Raw genomic sequence first — 16,815 nt, 5'->3', positions numbered from 1 at the left:
CATGGCCAAGAAGAACCAAGGATTATACTCCAGTTTCTATTTCTGACTTGAAACATGAATACGCATAACTCAAGTTATCTGATTCAAACGCAGTGCTAAACTGGAAAATACAACTGAGAAACAGTTGCAAACAAAACGATGCGAGTTGATTATCGTGAAAACAAGCACAGAGGCTTCATTTGGACTTACTGTTGCGTGTGCCGTTGTCCCAGTCCCAGGCCTCTACGATCAGTGTGTAGGTCCGCTGGAGGGGAGAAGAACAACACAAGTCAGTCACCTGACATGAGGACAAAAGAAATCCATCCATCATGTCCAATAAAAAACCAAAAAAAAAAGATCGTTTAGATTGGATGATTTAACCAACAACACTACAGCAGTGACTCCTTAGTCGTTACGGTAATGAAGGATGAACAGTGGTGTGTACATTGCTACGTAGCTTAGCATCACTTCCCAGCAACATGAGTAAATCCAATCAATTTAAAAAGGCCAGAGAGCTTAGGTGTGACAGTAAAGATTCCTGGTGAAGGTGTAAAACCGACGGACAGAAATAATGGAACAACAACCACCCCCGCCCTGGACTGTTTCTACTTAGTCAACCAACACCTGAGAAGATCTGTCATCTACTGTTTAAGACCAGAGTTCAGATCTGATTATTCTTTTAGCTGAGAGCCTTGGATGCTCCTCGGTACCTTGGCAACCTCACAACGACAACACTTGTGATGGCATTAAAAGCAAATAAACACATTTCACCAGAAGAACCTTTGGCATCACTTTGACAACTCTCATACTTTACCAATGCATCAAGCAAATGACAAGTAACTCCAGTCTATTATCCTCAAAAAGGTTTATGCAATGGTGAGCCTCTGCCGTATCACCGTATACGGTAACCATAACAACAACCAATTGTTTGTAGAATGCCTACGCTATTTGAAATCACTTGGGGACATGATTTGGTTCTTTGTAAACCAAAGAGGTGCAGAAAACTGTCGATCTCTCGGCGTAAAGGATCACCGAGACCAGATGTGATGGTTTACCCTCTAACTAGGCGTCACGTTTTCAGGAAAAATAACACCTCTGCAGGTACGATGTCGATTAAGAAGGTGACTTTGCCAATATTAGCTGCGTGAGACCCAGTCTGCCTAGCTTCGTCCTTGGGTGTCAGACAGTGGGGTAACTCAGCAGCTAAGGGGATTATCTTGTTTTACACCAACTTGTACGTATAAACAGTGGCAGCACACTAACAAATGAGTTTCCCCTGGTGTTTGAGTAATTAGTGATTGATAAAAATCTATTTAATGTAAAGTTGAACTGTTTTTTGTTTTAACTGAATATGTCTGAGCTAGGGTTGGACATTTTCATAAATTTCCGACTAAAGTTTGAATCAAAAGATCAACATTAATCAAACGACAACCTCTAGTAGCAGATTGAATTTTATCTTGGATGTCCAATCCTATTGGACAAACGCCACAACTCTATATATAATTACTTTCTATTTGTAATAAATTTTTAAATATAACCAACACATTTATTTCAGTATGAGTAAACAGATACCTTACATGTTAGGGGATCTGCTATTAGAACAAACAACAGCTAATCTTTTCAATGATGTGACAAAAGCCCAAGCATTCAGTGGCTTGAACACAACTACGACACACACACACACACACACACACACACACACGAAAAGTAACCAGGCTAACCAGCATCACAGAAGTAATCTAGCTGGTGTGTTGCAGGGCACACCGCTAGGCAACCAGTTGACCTACATAACACTCATTACGTCATCACCAGTGACAGTTGTAGTAGCCACAGTGTGACTGCTGTGACCTCTACTGTATGTCATTGATAGCATGTTGGCTTTAGGGGGTGGGCTACAAAAAAAACACACAAAAAAACCCCAACCTAAGTCGAGTATTTGAGGGTCGTTTCAATCAAGCGCGAGAGAAATAACAAACGAGGGAGTGGGAAAGGTATCTGTGTGTTCATGTGTGTGTGTGTGTGTGTGTGTGTCTGCGTCGTTGATCTGGGGGACCAACAAGCTGGTAGGCTGGCTGATGCTGGGCTGTTGGATTAAGTAGGCTTGTCTGGCTGTTGGTGGCGGTGGGAGGAAGGGGAGGGAAGTGTTATTGTGGACGACCACGGGTGACAAGAGAAGGGGATGGAAGATGAAGGGATAGGGGTGAGCTAAGAGGTTCGGATCAGAGTTCGGACACATGGGGGGTACAGCTGTGTGAGACCAGCTACTGAGGGGGTCAGAACTAGGCAGAGGAAGGGGGCAAATTGAGAAGAGGTGTAATTAGAAAAAATTGGTTAGAGAAAAAATGGGGTTTTGGGGGGGGGGGGGGGGGGGCAGGAACAATGCTTGATGCTGATGTTACCGGATGCTCTTGCACATCGCACTCAACCTCAGACACACAACAGATGCAGCCTCAAAGATGGATTATTTGACATGAACGTGGATCATCCCACGACATGTAGCTCGGCTTCTGACCTTTCCACCCATTCCCCCTCCCCCTACCACAAAAGGATGGGCTAGCTTGCCCCAGTCTGAGCATGTGGGTGGGTCGGTGGGTGGGTGGGTGGGTGGATACATATGCCAATGCACACAACAGGAGCGGTAACTCGCAGTGCAAGCATTAGTGGGAAGAGATCCATAGATGATATTTTCCTGATTCATCAAGACTATGTTTGTGTTGCAGACCTTTTAGTGAGACTCTGGGATCAAATAAAGATCAGGTTGCTTCATTATGACCCCCACCCTTTTTGGTTCACTGGAAACCTTGGCATGTTAAATGCCTACATGTTGCAAAGGTCTGAGTAAATACTTCCCGAGTCGGTGCATGTTGAGGTCGAGCAAAGCCAGGGACTAGACTAGTTTCCCACAGACCATCCCAGTCTGTGATTAGCTGGATTAAGTGACAGCTGCCCAAATGGTTCCAACAAGATAGATGGATGGGTAGGGGATAATGGAGAGGAGTGGGGGAGGGAAGGAGGGGAAGGCTGTCGAACAAAGACCCTTGTCCCAACACCATAACTCACCCCCCATCCCAATCAAAACCATTGTCAATGAAGAGAGACAGTCAGCTCAGGGACAATAAGTGTCAGCATGTGTGCTACTGAGCCAGGGCAGGGCAGGACAGTCTCATTGGATGAAGTCTGGAAAGTCTGGCAGTGGCAAAAAGCATAAGTCTTAATCTTCTATCCAATAGTGTTACATCATAGAAAATATGCTAATTTCATTAACCTCCCCTAAAGTCAATGCTTCATCTAAGACCACGAAGAATCCCTTGTCATATCTCCAAAACCCAACACAGCCCTTCCCCTGATGGATTAGAGGATTTACTCAGAGAAATCCTAGTTTTCAAGTCGAGAACGGGGGCGCACGGTGAAAAACACTGGATGTTTTGTGAAGAATTCTTTCAAAGTCGGGTGCATCGCATGGCAGGAGATGAACCAAACCTCATTTGTTTCAAATTCAGGTACAGTCACCCGTAAAGGCAAACGGATGTCGCGATGATGTCTGGGACAGCTACAGGTGTAGTTTCCCACGACCGATGAGGGGAGAAAAAGCGGAATGGAAGCCCGCCATTGAAATAAATGGAAGCCCGCCATTGAAATAAAAAGAGCTAGGAGAAGAAGACGGAGGGGTGGCAGCGGGAAGAGGAAGCTGGGGCAGGTTGGGGTCACTAAGCATGTGATCTGCACGCTTCTTTTCTAAAGAAGGGTCAGCGTTCTGCATGTGGGGTGATGTGCATGTTTGCCTCTGAAGAACACAACGAATGTGAGACCCAGGCCTGGTGTTTAATCCCATGACAAATCGCAGTTTGCCAACAATTTAGTATCAATGGAGGCACGTCTGAATTGAAGATGAGAGGACTGTTTGAATCATTTCTACCTCTCGGGGAAAGTGAAGACTATTAATGCTGAGTGGGCTTTGGTGGTTTTCCTAGTAGAAGAGTTTTGATGCCTTTTAGTACAAATTGTAAAATTCAGACATGTGTAATCCCTAAACACAGTCCATGTCACCTTGGGCGGCTTTCGTCCTCGTGTCATTGAGATGTGACCTGAATGTCCACCTTCCACTTCCCAACTCCTCCGTGGGAAGTTCCGCTGACATCTCCTGATTTATTGCCTTCAGATGGGACATGAGGTCATCCCAATTCGTCCCGTGGCCAGTAATCGCTGCATGTAATCTTCATTAATCTGTGATGTCAATCCCAGCTTTTGGTTTTACTAGGGCTGAGTCTACACTATTCCAGCAGGGGCAGCTAGCTACGCCATCTTGGGTAAATAGACAGGTCAGTGGGCACAGCAGCAAGCAATACTACTGCCCGTTTGATATTTTGGTTTATTGGTATATATATAAAAAGAGATTCTTACAGTCAAGAACTTGAATCAAATTCCAGTTATTTCTTCTTGGAGGTTAGATTTGAATGCGTTTTTCGATTATTTTCTCAATCTGTTTGGTGCCGAGAATCAAAGACATACAACGGTAGAATCGGACTGTAGTGTTGAAGTTGGTAGGAAGAGAAGTGTTACTGTATGGGTCATCGAATTCAGGAGGAAGAAGGAACTAAAAAACTTCCCTTCCAGATATACAATCATTAATCCAAAGGCTGGTCAGAGTATCTGGGGTTCAACTGGTATGAAGTCAATTTCAAACATGTAAATCAGTAAAGACTCAACAACTAAAACGCAAAGTTTTTTTTTATTAATGAAATGATACCAAGGATTCCTTTGTCAACTGACCCTAAACTGAATTAAACAAAAAAAAAAAAAAGAAGCCAATTTTATTGTCTTCAACCTGAGGGAATAATTATGACCCGGAGTTCCTTTGCTGTTAATTCTGAATGAAACTCCGCAGACGCGACAAGCACCACTGACCAATGATTCATTTATACTACTACACACTTCAAGTGTGGTTGAGAGAGCAGATTACAGCTTGGATGGATGTCATATCTCTGCTGGGTAGAAAGGTGGGGGTGGGAGCGGTGGGGGCTCGAGTTGCGTGCCAACTTGAGTCGTGTGCCAAGAGATGCTGCATTCAAGGCAAGGCATTTGGCTGGACGGTGTGTACCGACTGTGCTCGCATACGCACGGCCCATTGAGCACGCTGCTACCATGCCAACAGGGTCGTTACCCGAAACCCACGCACTTCCATTACAACAAACCCCTCCCCTCCAAGTCCTAATTAACTAACATGATCCCGGACCACAACAAAGACACGCAGAAACCCAACTACCTCACACTCAAACCACAGATGTGTCAGATAAGATCTCTAGTAATTTAAGATTGAACACACAAGGTTGAACATATTGTGGTAAAAAACAGAAGAAAAAAAAAGGAAGCAGGTCTAATGTTTGAAATATTTAAACAAGCCAAGATGAAATTCTTACATGCTTTGAAATGGAAATATTTTCCATGCCTTAATCGATAATGGGTTGCAAATGTATGAAAAAGAATGAAGCTACAAAAGGAAATAAAAAGGACTTTTCAGGCTCTGCCAACAGGAATATTATATTAACATGACAAACAATATCAGAAAGTTCCAGGTCATGAGAACTAACAATAAGCTGATATTTTAGCTATTATCACGCATCTCCATATCCAAATGATACCGGTCTAACAAGGATGGTGATCACAGTTCAATTCTTCGTCGACACCCGAGACTCATCTTCATCGTCATGTGGGCCATGAAACATGTGACAAACAACAGAAGGTTCCAGACAATCAGGTTGAAGTAGTGTTCTCACGGATGTTTGTCGGATACTTCCTCAGGTGTTAATTTTACCACAGAACTCAGAAACACTCCAGCAAACAGACGCGCCTCAGAAACATTAACAAGCTCATTTGTGATCCGCAGCAACAGGGCTTCCGACTGCTGAGCAATTCAGGACAGCTTACAGCTGAGCGCCATTATCATTTCAAACAGGTTCCACGGTACAGTGACAATTTAACTGGCCGTGTAATGACACACTTTAATTACCCCCCACAAGGACCCTGTAGCACCTGCACACCAGGAGCAGTTGGCCACAGCAACCCATAAGGTGTATTCAAAGAGAAATCAATAGAGGCACAATAGAAACACACACATGCAGAAACACAAAAAAAAATTTACTTTCTGTGTATCCTAAACTATTAAAGAGTAAAAACAGACATTTCAAATATTTATTCTATACATCAAATCAGTAAATTTTAAAAGAAAAAATTACTATAAATTGTTCTTTGGTGTACACACATGCATGTAAATGTCACAGCTGATCAAAAGTTTCTATTTGGTCTGTAAATATTCCACCACCTTACTTAAAGTTCAGCGTTATATTACAAAAGAGCTTAAAACCTGAATTCTTAATAGGATTGGATTATATGACTTCAAATCAATATCATGAAGTTTATTTAAGTATTTTTTGTAACATTATGAGATAGGACAGCTTAGAATTTTGGTTTTATTATATCAGAACTATCAAAGATAAACATTCTCCACAAGCCTGCAAATGTTGCTGACTTAGAGGCTCTGTGGCTCCTTGAATTTGTGCTTTTACACTGGTGTCAACGTTTTATGACATGGTCTGAACTATTCAAGCAAATATAGTCTTCACTGAAGCCAGAAATGTGGCCCAACGATGGGGCAAAATCTTCATTTTAACTCCAAGTTTCAAGCTGAGACATATTGTTGTCTCACTGTGCTCACGTCACCCATGATGCTTTGCATACGGCAAACGTGTTCAACATCCTTTTAAAGCACAGCCAGCTTTCCAACATCATTGCCTCACTGTGGTCTTGATTACCGTACTTGAGGCAAGTAGAGAGACCGCAATCATCGGCATCAACAATCCAAACCACTGCAGCTAGTCAACAAAAGGGAAAGTTATCCTGTTAAATGTCCGCCTCCCATCGCGATCCTGTTGGAGCATTTCTACTGCATCCCAGAACCAATTTGAATGTTGGTTTACACATTCAAAGACAAGGAAGCCAGTTGGCATGAGGTTCATTCACAGAGCATCCGTTTGCTTAAACCAGGGTAACCAACCTCCACAGGAATAGTCAGAGCATTTTCATACAACCGCGACCACAGTATGCATTTCATCTGAGGCGCCACTGATATTGGGACACCTGCATATCGCCACGACCACATTTGTAGCTTTTCCTTTTCATTTTTGCGACGTATTCTGCAGATTAGATGATGGAATCTGCATCCTTATTAGATAAATGTGCAGACAACTGCAAAATCTCTACGTATGAGCAACCTGTTGGTGTTCTAACTTGTTAGCACGAGTGCTGCAACATGCTTCATTTGACACAGCCTTGCTGTCTTAGCAGTAGGAAATGCAAGTTGTGAAATAGTCGACTGTTCAGGCGACTACCTTCAGGTCTGCAAGCGGTTTGGGCTCGCTTTGGATGTTAATGAGGTAAGGAGGACACGACCAGAGGGAAACTGGTGCATTTTAGCAGACGAAAATATATCTGCAAAAAATTAATCAGTCAGAAGATTCCTGATGGTTGACAAGAAAAACGCTCGAGCAAGCTTTAAAACCATTATCGACAGCTGAAGTTAAAACATCACTTCAGAGAATGATGGAAAGGTGTCGAAGGAAAACCCTGCAGCTTCCTATCAACACCAGATGACAGATCTATTTTAATGTTGAGATGCAGTCAGAGGCAGATGGGCGTCAGTGTGAGAGTTCCCAGAGGGCAGCGGTCCAGATCACAAACTACAGATGACACTTGTTGAGCAAAGCAAAAACAAAAACAAGTCTCGGACAAGTGAAAGTGAAAGAAAGCATCATCAGTGAAAACACAGATGATCACAGAAATCACTTATAGTTGCACACAAGGGAGAGTGTAACACACATTTCTGAATAAAGTCCTACTTTATAACTACATTAGGAACAATCCAATAAACACATTAAGTGGTTTTCAGAAGTCAGAATGTCAATAAAAAAACGTAACTTCAATCTAAAATTAAAAAAAAATAAGGAAATTTAAGAACAAATATAGGGCTGGGTAAGTCATCTGACTTTATTTTTTATTACCATTTTGGCTTCTCACAATGAAAACAAGCTCATCACAAGATAAAACTACTCATGCGCCACATTCTGTTTCACAATGATACCATCCAAGAGCAATAGCTTCAACAATATCAAGCGTTCCTTCACCCCGACCGATAATATTTTAAATAAAAGTCTTTGTTTTAAATGTGGTTAATCATGTTAAATAATCGTGTCCTCAATAAAAATGACTATAATTTGTCAAAATAAAGCAGCTCTAGTCAAACGTTTGATTGACGACCTCTGATCACGCTGTAAAAAGAAAACTAAATGTAATTATGACCAGAAATAATCAGACGGCGTTCGTAAAAAACAGATTATTTGTGATGCCATGTGATGTTAAAAGACTTAACTTGTATGACGGAAATTACTTCAAACCCAAAAGTAATGATTTACAGAACATTTTGCGAGCATCAGACACATATTGTTGTCTAAGGTTAAATACAAGCTTCAGATACCCAGAGAAAGCTTCCTCTCAGCACACACACAGATAATACACACTGAGAATGTGTACCTTAATCTGTGTGTGTAGGAAATTACAGCCTTGAAATCCAAATATCAGACCCTTAGCTCCGAGGTGTTATTTCTGCCTCGGTGACTAATTGCAAAAATCAATACGGATCCGAGTTAAAGTCACAGGTGAGACTTTGTGCGAGTGGCTTTTCACGCAGCAGCCCTGGGACCAGCAGGGGAAAGATGGGGGGAGGGAGCCGCAGAAAGCACAGATAATTGTTTACTAGAGGCATATGTAGCCGTCTCCTAGCAACAGCTCTGGCACCAACCACATCAGGTGAGGCTAACCATGGCAGCCTGCTTCAGTCTTTGGTTCTGTGTGTGTGTGTGTGTGTGTGTGTGTGTGTGTGTGTGTCCAAAATATAGGTGACTGTGGTCTCAGAGGCAAAGACGTACAGAACGTGTTCAGAGAGCGTTAATGAGACGCGGACGAGGCGTCTGTCCCACTTATGGTGGATAATAAGGATGTGTGTGTGTGTGTGTGTGTGTGTGTGAACGTCAGGGGAGCCGGTGTTAACGGTGGAATCAGAGATGGATGTTCAGGACAAAGATTCAAATCTTCATTCCTTTTATGAGTTCATTAGGAAATAAATAGCAGCCTGAAGCCTCACATTTTAAATTATCTGAAGTAAAAATGTCTTTCTACATGTGGAAATTGTTGCGTTAGAAATTCCCAGTACATCAGGAGCAATCAGGAGTAAATCATAGTAGGTTGCAAGTAGAGGTGGTGGAATTAGTGCTGTGGTTTGAAGTCAACTTGAGAACCTATCGTGATATTGATCCTGCATTTCCCTATCAATACAATGAGAACCTAAAAAAAAAAAAAAAATCAAGTCTCAGAAAACCAAATCAACCCAAGTGTCTTTCCTACTTGATGACTGCAATGATCCAAGTTTAGATGTTGTTTAAAGAACTTTAGATTGAATTTTTTTGTGTGCATTTTTACAAGAAAAAACTTCTGGGTTCAACAGTACAGCTGTATCCAAAGAGCAGTCGTTGACCGTGTGAAAGAAACAGAAATTATAATGACAGGAAATGCAACAGCTGACTTGCATTTGTAGAGATTGAAAAATCGAGAACAATAAAACCTTTGTGCGGTCCATCATCGCTCCAGCACTGAGAGAGTCATAGAGGTTGAATTGGTATCTCTATAAAAGAAGCAGCATGGTGGGACGGGACGAGATGCTGCAGTATATTGCATGTGCGAACAGAACAAATAGCTGGTAGCCATTAGTGGCTAAATTCAAAGAGGAAATCAAGAGGAAACCTCTTCAAACATGGCAGATGATGCCCGGGTTGAACACCTTACCCTCCTACAAGACTACCTCCGAGTAGAAATGATGGGTTTTAATAACATATTGAAAATATTCTCCACAGACTTGTGATTTCCAAATTAACCTTTTGAAAACACCCTTCAATTTTCTGAATTGGGACTTCAATGATTTCTCAAAAAGACCCTTTTTTCCCCCATCTTCCAGTCGAGTGCAGCGCAGTGAAGCTCTAATGAGAAAAAATTAGGCCAATTTTGGGCGAAAATCTTCCTCTGTGGAGACACCGACGCAGACATATCACCAACTTATCATTACACCAGTGTGATGTAACCCCTGACGACTGATTTAACTCACATTGCATGATGCTTATTCACCGTTTGATAGACTTCCAGCGATTCTCTTCCAGCTCTGGCTTGCGTTGCCAGCGTGCCAGAAAAGAGACTATTGATGCTGGTGCCGCCCCCCAGAGATCAGCCTACGCTCAAGAGTTTCCCAACAGGTTTGAATCCATTGCTTCATATCTTCTGAAACCGCTTTGGATAGCTACCGATTAATCAATATAAAGATGCCAGCTACCATAAGCGGTAATGGTAGGCTGATGAATTTTGGCGTAAAAGTTCTGTGGCTAATGCAAGACCCATTCCTGTAGGACAGAGTCATATGTAAGTTCTAGAGCCGTGACCACGCCGCTCCTCTATGACATTAGTCTTAATTGGGTCCGGCAGTCAGCTGACTAAGCCGAGGTCTTGTTCGCCTTGATTGAGTTTCCATTTTGTTGTTGCTGCGTGAGCACTTAAAAAGAGAGGGAAGGACGCGTCTCACTTCCATTTGATCACTAATGAAATTGCCGGTGAAATTTCCCCCACCCCAGCCTAGACCGGCCGGACTTCCGTCTCATGTGAGCCTGTAACTGAATCTGGACTCGCATCAGACCTCCCTGGGCTAGTAAATGCATGCATGTAGTTGGACCTGTAAGCGGCCGTCAACCACATCAAGAATTCTAAAGTTTACCTTAGAAGACTGAGTGGCTTCTTTGTCTCATCACGAAGATGACGTTTCATTATTTCATTAGAATTTCAGGATAATTTCAACCCACTCCTGTAAAAATAACACCCTTGGAGGGATGAGGTGTGTGTGCCAGGTTTGTTTGATCTGTAGCTTCTGCTTTTGTTGTTGGATCCAGATGATCTCATTGACATTTAGATGATGTGTTTATTTGCACAGACCTGCTTAAGATCATTACTCTTGGAACGACCACACAGGATTGGGTAGCAGCTCTGGGCAAGTTTCAGTCATTTTATTTTTTTGGTGCTATTATTAATGGTGGTTCCACAGGTCTGTTCCCTCTTGTACAGGTACTCGACTTACAAGTAAGTCCAGGTCTTCAACTCGGTCTACGCTTCTCTTGGCAAGATTTATGCCTTTGGATTTTCAAAACTAGATTTTATGATGTTGTGGAAGTGACATCTGAAGGTAAAAGTATCCATAGCTAAAGGTTTAGGGAAGTGGGGCCACGCTAGCTTCCACGTGGCTTAAAATGGGCAGCTGTCCCATTCGACCAATAATTTGAGTGTTTATTTCTTTATCGACGAAAAGTGACTACACCACAGCAGCAAGTGACCCCCCCCCAGGCTTGTTGTCACATCTGGAAAAGCGTACAGTTATCAGTTACTGCTCAACGGAGAGACAACACACCAGAATAGCCCCCTTCACCTCCGCCTCGAGGAGTCAGTCAATGAAACGCAAAAGACTAGGAGTGTGACTTGGAGCGTTAGCCGTGACACAGTTTAAATTCAAATATCTTTGTGGGTTGGCCCCCGGCGTTGGATAACCCAGCTAGTAAATGCGGTCTTTAAACCCAACTTCAAACCAGACAGTCCAAACAGATTCTTGCTATTTGGACCTGAAAGTCAAGATTTTTCCTAGAAATGAGAGATCACCAACTTCTGGCCCCAATTTCAGAGTAATTCAAGCTTTTCCCAAAACTATTAGCTCCTCGATTTCCCACCCCCAGCTAATTATCCCTGAATCTAAAAAGAATAAATCAATTTCGATATTCCACAAGGTATGCAATTTCCTCCGGGATTAATAAAGTATCTATCTATCTATCTATCTATCTATCTATCTGTCATGTTTTCAATACTGAGCCATGACTAAATAACAAGAGATATTTGATTTTTACTGCACCAAAGAATTTTAACTTTTACAAGCTGGGACTTGTGATATTTGCTTTTTTTTTTTTGCGTAACATGGTTGAACTTTTGTTGAATCATCCTCTAGGGAAGGCTAGCTTTTCTTAACGTGGTGCAAATCAATCAATAAAAAAAGAAAAGAAAAAAGCTTACGCCAACCTCAATAAGCACAAGAACTCCAAGTTCCTTGTGACACAATAGCCTACAAGTGTTGCTCGTGCTGCAGAACTAGTTCTTGAAACTGCATGCACACCTTAATCCTGAGCCTAACCCATCAGCTATTACTCATCTGCCGGCAGTAGAGTTTAATTGCCCTGGAGGGGCCACCAGGGGCCACCTGGCACCCACAGCAGGAGAGGAAGCTGCCGGGTGGGGGTGGGGGGGGAAGGTGTCAAAACCAGCCAGCGCTGAACCGCTGCCTTGAGGGATCGCTCACTTCGACGGAACACGTATTTCACCGTGCAGAGCGTAATGTCAGTCATCCATCATGATAACACGGAGTTAATCGGAGCATCCATCCAACACACGTAAGCCGGCTGCACTCCCACATCCAACGAGCGCCGTTTCCCCATACATCACCCCGGAATGTACCGCATAAATATCAACCTGTGTGAAAGTTGAAGTCGTGCAAATTAATCCTGCTCATTAGAAATGTTCACCCATGTTTGTCCACACGAGAAACCAACACACACACACACACCCCTCCTCCAGGGCTCATATCAAAAGCATTTTCCCCAGTCTAATTACCCTATCATGGCCTTGGCAGGTGCAAGCTGGTGGACTGGAACAAAGCCAAGCCTCATACATATCAGGACAACTTTAAAAGATGGCCCACATGACAATACCAGCCACCGGAGCTGCAACCAGATCCGCGTGAGGCATGATGTGTCTCAATTCCCATCAAGACAAGGGCCAGCTAAGACCACCCCCCCTACCTTTGATGAGGTTTGCATACTCTGATGGCAGATGAATGTGACCCAAAAAGTAGCCGCAAAGCATCAATGGAATTGTGGGATAGGGGAAAAAAATATAGGAATAAATATTATTCTGAAAGTGCAAACTTTTATCCAGCTCAGGATTGATACGATATACCGGATGTGAGAGAATCTAATGTAAATTTAAAGAAAAACAAAAGAAATTCCAATGATGCAATAGTCTCTAGTAAGGTTAACTGGAGACATGTAAAACCTCACACTCACCGGCCAGGCAAACTGGAAGGGGATCGATATCTTGCCAGCATCATCGATTTTATTTGGGTTATTGGAGCTCTTAAAAGAAATCATATTTCCACCGAGAACTTGCGTAGATCCAGCTCCGAACGTGCAGGTGCCGGTGGTGGTGACCTCGTTCTGGTACTCCTTCAGGCAGATCTTGAAGTAAGTGTCGCACTCGTCTCGGGTGCAGCGCAGGTCCTGGGGGCTCCTGGAGCCGTCGCAGCACTGCCCGTCCGCCAACTCGCCGTTTACATTCTCCACGGAGATCAGCTGCAGCTCAAAATAGCCGGTTGACTGGGACACCTAGAAACAACATTTTAACAAAGACTAAATTATATACGGGCCTATATTAAGAGGCTGCAGCATTGGGGGTTTTTGTGTCGGCTCAAATTTGGTGCGTAAAGCTGGATAAGTAGCCAAAGTGGTGTCCGGCTCTCAATTAGAATCCCTTAAAAAAAAAATTTTTTTTAATGAATTTAAAAAAATCTTGACGCTGATTGGGTGAGAATTCCTAAAAATAATCGTTGCACCATGCGGGAAGCATGTGAATTGCGCGGTTTTTTGTTTTTTTTTTGTTTTTGCGCAAATTAAGCGCCTCAGCAGCCAATTGATGCAATGCAAGTTACAACTTCTTATCTCAGGCCTAATTGCCCCCCCCCCAGCCCCCCTCAAAGAATAAAATAAAAAAAAGAGAGATAGAGACACACTGGGTTCTCGGCATTGCAGCCAAAATGGAGAGTATATTGAATTCCTCAGACTTCAACCTTATCATGGTGAGATGATTCCGAGCTCCACAACGTAAATTCAATTATCGATTAATGGTGATAAGAATATGCAACGCAGGAGAGAGAGAATACATCTGCCCACGCCCACCAACTTTTGACATAGGTAATTTTTATTTACTTATTTATTCTTTTTTTTTTTTTTTTTTTTACAATTTATTTTGTAAAATATGCCCACCGATATGTATGTATGTAATTAGAAGATTTTAAAAAAATAAAATAAAAAAAAGAGCCACCTTACCTCCGTCCACCACGTCAACAACAGGCACACTATTTGGAAGCAATTCCTAATCCTGGTGCGATTCCACATGCCTCCGATTAATTAGAGTGACATAGGGAGAGAGAAGCGATATGAAAAGACAAACAGCCGCGGACCCGGCGACTAGTTCCACCTCTCCTGACATGCAAAAATAAAATATTCACATGCGTATTTTCTCCGGCGTGTACATCCACATTTCACTGACGTACATGTGTGCGAGCAGGCGGCGGATCGAAGCGCAGTGATGGTCCATGAACAGGAGTGTCCCTCCGTCAAATCTCTCCACACAGCAACTGAGATGTTCCGTGGCCCCAGCCTGAGGAGAGGATGTCTGCTTTGATTGGCAGCTCCACAAACCACTTACAAATTGGCCTGCGGGCAGTCTCCGAGCCAACCGAATGGGGAGGCGGACAATAGTATAATAACCTCCACCAACCCTCCCCCTCCTCCTCCTCCTCCTCCTCCTCCTCCTCTTCTTCTTCCTCCTCCTCCCAAAACTTGGATTATACCGGGGTTCGTGTTGAGCTTTCATTACAGCATGCGAACAAAGCAGAGGTCGGGTCTTCAATTTAATTATCCCCTTTATTTAGGAAATAAATTCAATTTGATTGTTCCCTTTAATTTCATTACAAACATTAATTTATAACCGAAAATTTAAAAAAAAAACAAAATAACAAAAACCTTCAAATGGGATAAATTTCTGGGATATATTTAATTTCATCATGATAATTTAAATAAAATTCCTTTTTAAATGTTTTTTTTTTTTTTGTACAAGCCATTTGTCACTTTGGATAGATACGTATTTGCTTCAGCTTCGCTTGTTCTTGGTTTTGAAAGAACACAAAAAGTAAAACTACCAGGACCAGCGGCTCCTGGGGGGGGGGGGGGGGCATCGAGCCCAGCGGCACCGAGCGGCTCCCCTCACGTTAACCCCATTCGGGTCATTACAGCGCGTTAGAGCGCCCTCTACCGCCCGAGTCAGCCGTCGTGTAACCCCATTCTCGAACAAAAATGTATGACAAAACGTTTAAAATAAATTCTGCCAGTCAAATTAAAGTATTTGGCTGTTTCTTTAATGCACTTTAATAGCAAATTTTAGATGTTTTTTCGTTTTTCTCTGCTCTTGCTGTGACATTTTTTTTTTTGCAATTTCTCTGGAGAAGTAGAGCAAAAATACATATACAGGTACAGTACTCTACATACAAGAGCACTTCTTTCACAAATATTTGTAAAAAAAAAGCAATAGAATTAGCTTAAACATACCTTCTATACTAAAATTAAAGATGTAAGTGTTTCTAATTTTGCTGACAAGGCTTACAATGAACTGTTGCTGCTGCTAAGTTAAAGCCATGAGCTATATTTTAATTGATCAGTTGATGTCTTCCTTTGGATTGTTTGGTTTAAGTTTATAAATCAATCGATGTTAGAAAAAAGAAAAGGAACTATCCATTTCCTGTAACTGTTAGGGGGTGACTGAATCCCATCCTGATGGACACTGGGTAAGATGGTCCCAGCCCACAACCTTGAAGCACTTTTGAAATGTCCAAATTATAGTGAAGTAGAAATATAGTGGCGTAAAATATTCCAGTGAAGAAAGAACAGGTGAGAATTGCTCTTCAGTGCGGTTCTCATGTAAATGAACTTAATCTTAATCTTATCTAAATCCATCTCAGATGCCTCTTGTTCCACCTGCCTCCCCGTGAGTAGTAAAGAACATACTGCACATTTTATTAATGTCATGCCAGCTCATCTCCTTATTTGTTTTGACTTTGTCTTACTTCCTCCAACCTGGCCCTGCCCTCTCATAGCACACACACACACACACACACACACACACACACACACACACACACACACACACACACACACACACACACACACACACACACACACACACACACACACACACACACATACACACACACAAATACTTTTCATGCTGCAGATACACAGGTACAAATGTGCGTATTGTCTTTGCACACAAATACAGATATTTACACCAGCAGCCGTTGTTTGTCTCAATTTAGGATCCGTGCTTCACCTGACACAAAGGTCAGGTGACCTGATCCCTCTGGACAGATGGGCGATGGTTACCGGGGTCATTCTCCTTTAAACGACCATTCCTGCAAATGTTTAAATAAGTGATAACGATTGCTCAGAGCACGTCTAAAGTCATCAATACTGCACACACAGCAGAATATGGAACAGTGATCGGCACCAGAGAGGACAGCTGCGCTACGCTTGGCTTGTTTTAAAGGCTTTAGTTGATATGGCGACAAAGGACTTTTTTGTCTGCGTCTAAAACTGGACTTCTTTCTTTCCTGTGCAGCGAGGAGATCATCTGTTGTTGTAGCTTTGTGCCCAGGGCCGAGCACACCCTATGGTGATGTCGCCATGGCGACTTTGCTAAAACACTGAACGTTGAAACCTGTTTTATCAATGAAAATCCATTTGAATGATCCAAACCTGCACCTTCTGTTCTGCCTCACTTGCTGTTACCCTATTGTTACCCAAAATACAATGCCTGGTGTCCAAT

The 16,815-nt window shown here is 42.6% G+C and overlaps 1 protein-coding gene across 2 annotated transcripts in view; it reads right to left on the bottom strand.

The window, feature by feature from the left end:
• The window catches only part of jag2b (jagged canonical Notch ligand 2b), a 35,695-nt gene extending 21,140 nt beyond the window's left edge, over nt 1-14,555 (bottom strand). For both annotated transcript variants that reach the window (XM_068342527.1, XM_068342528.1), the window contains exons 1-3: nt 14,262-14,555; nt 13,224-13,541; nt 190-244 (exon numbers count right to left, since the gene is read on the bottom strand). In XM_068342527.1, coding sequence (XP_068198628.1) covers nt 190-244; nt 13,224-13,541; nt 14,262-14,330 — 442 coding nt within the window. In that variant the 5' untranslated portion in view covers nt 14,331-14,555. The remainder of the gene's footprint in view (nt 1-189; nt 245-13,223; nt 13,542-14,261) is intronic.
• Between the last annotated feature and the right edge of the window lie 2,260 nt (nt 14,556-16,815).

Source organism: Antennarius striatus, chromosome 19 (assembly GCF_040054535.1).
Source record: "Antennarius striatus isolate MH-2024 chromosome 19, ASM4005453v1, whole genome shotgun sequence".
NCBI lineage: Eukaryota > Metazoa > Chordata > Actinopteri > Lophiiformes > Antennariidae > Antennarius > Antennarius striatus.
This window is presented reverse-complemented; position numbering and strand designations above follow the sequence as displayed.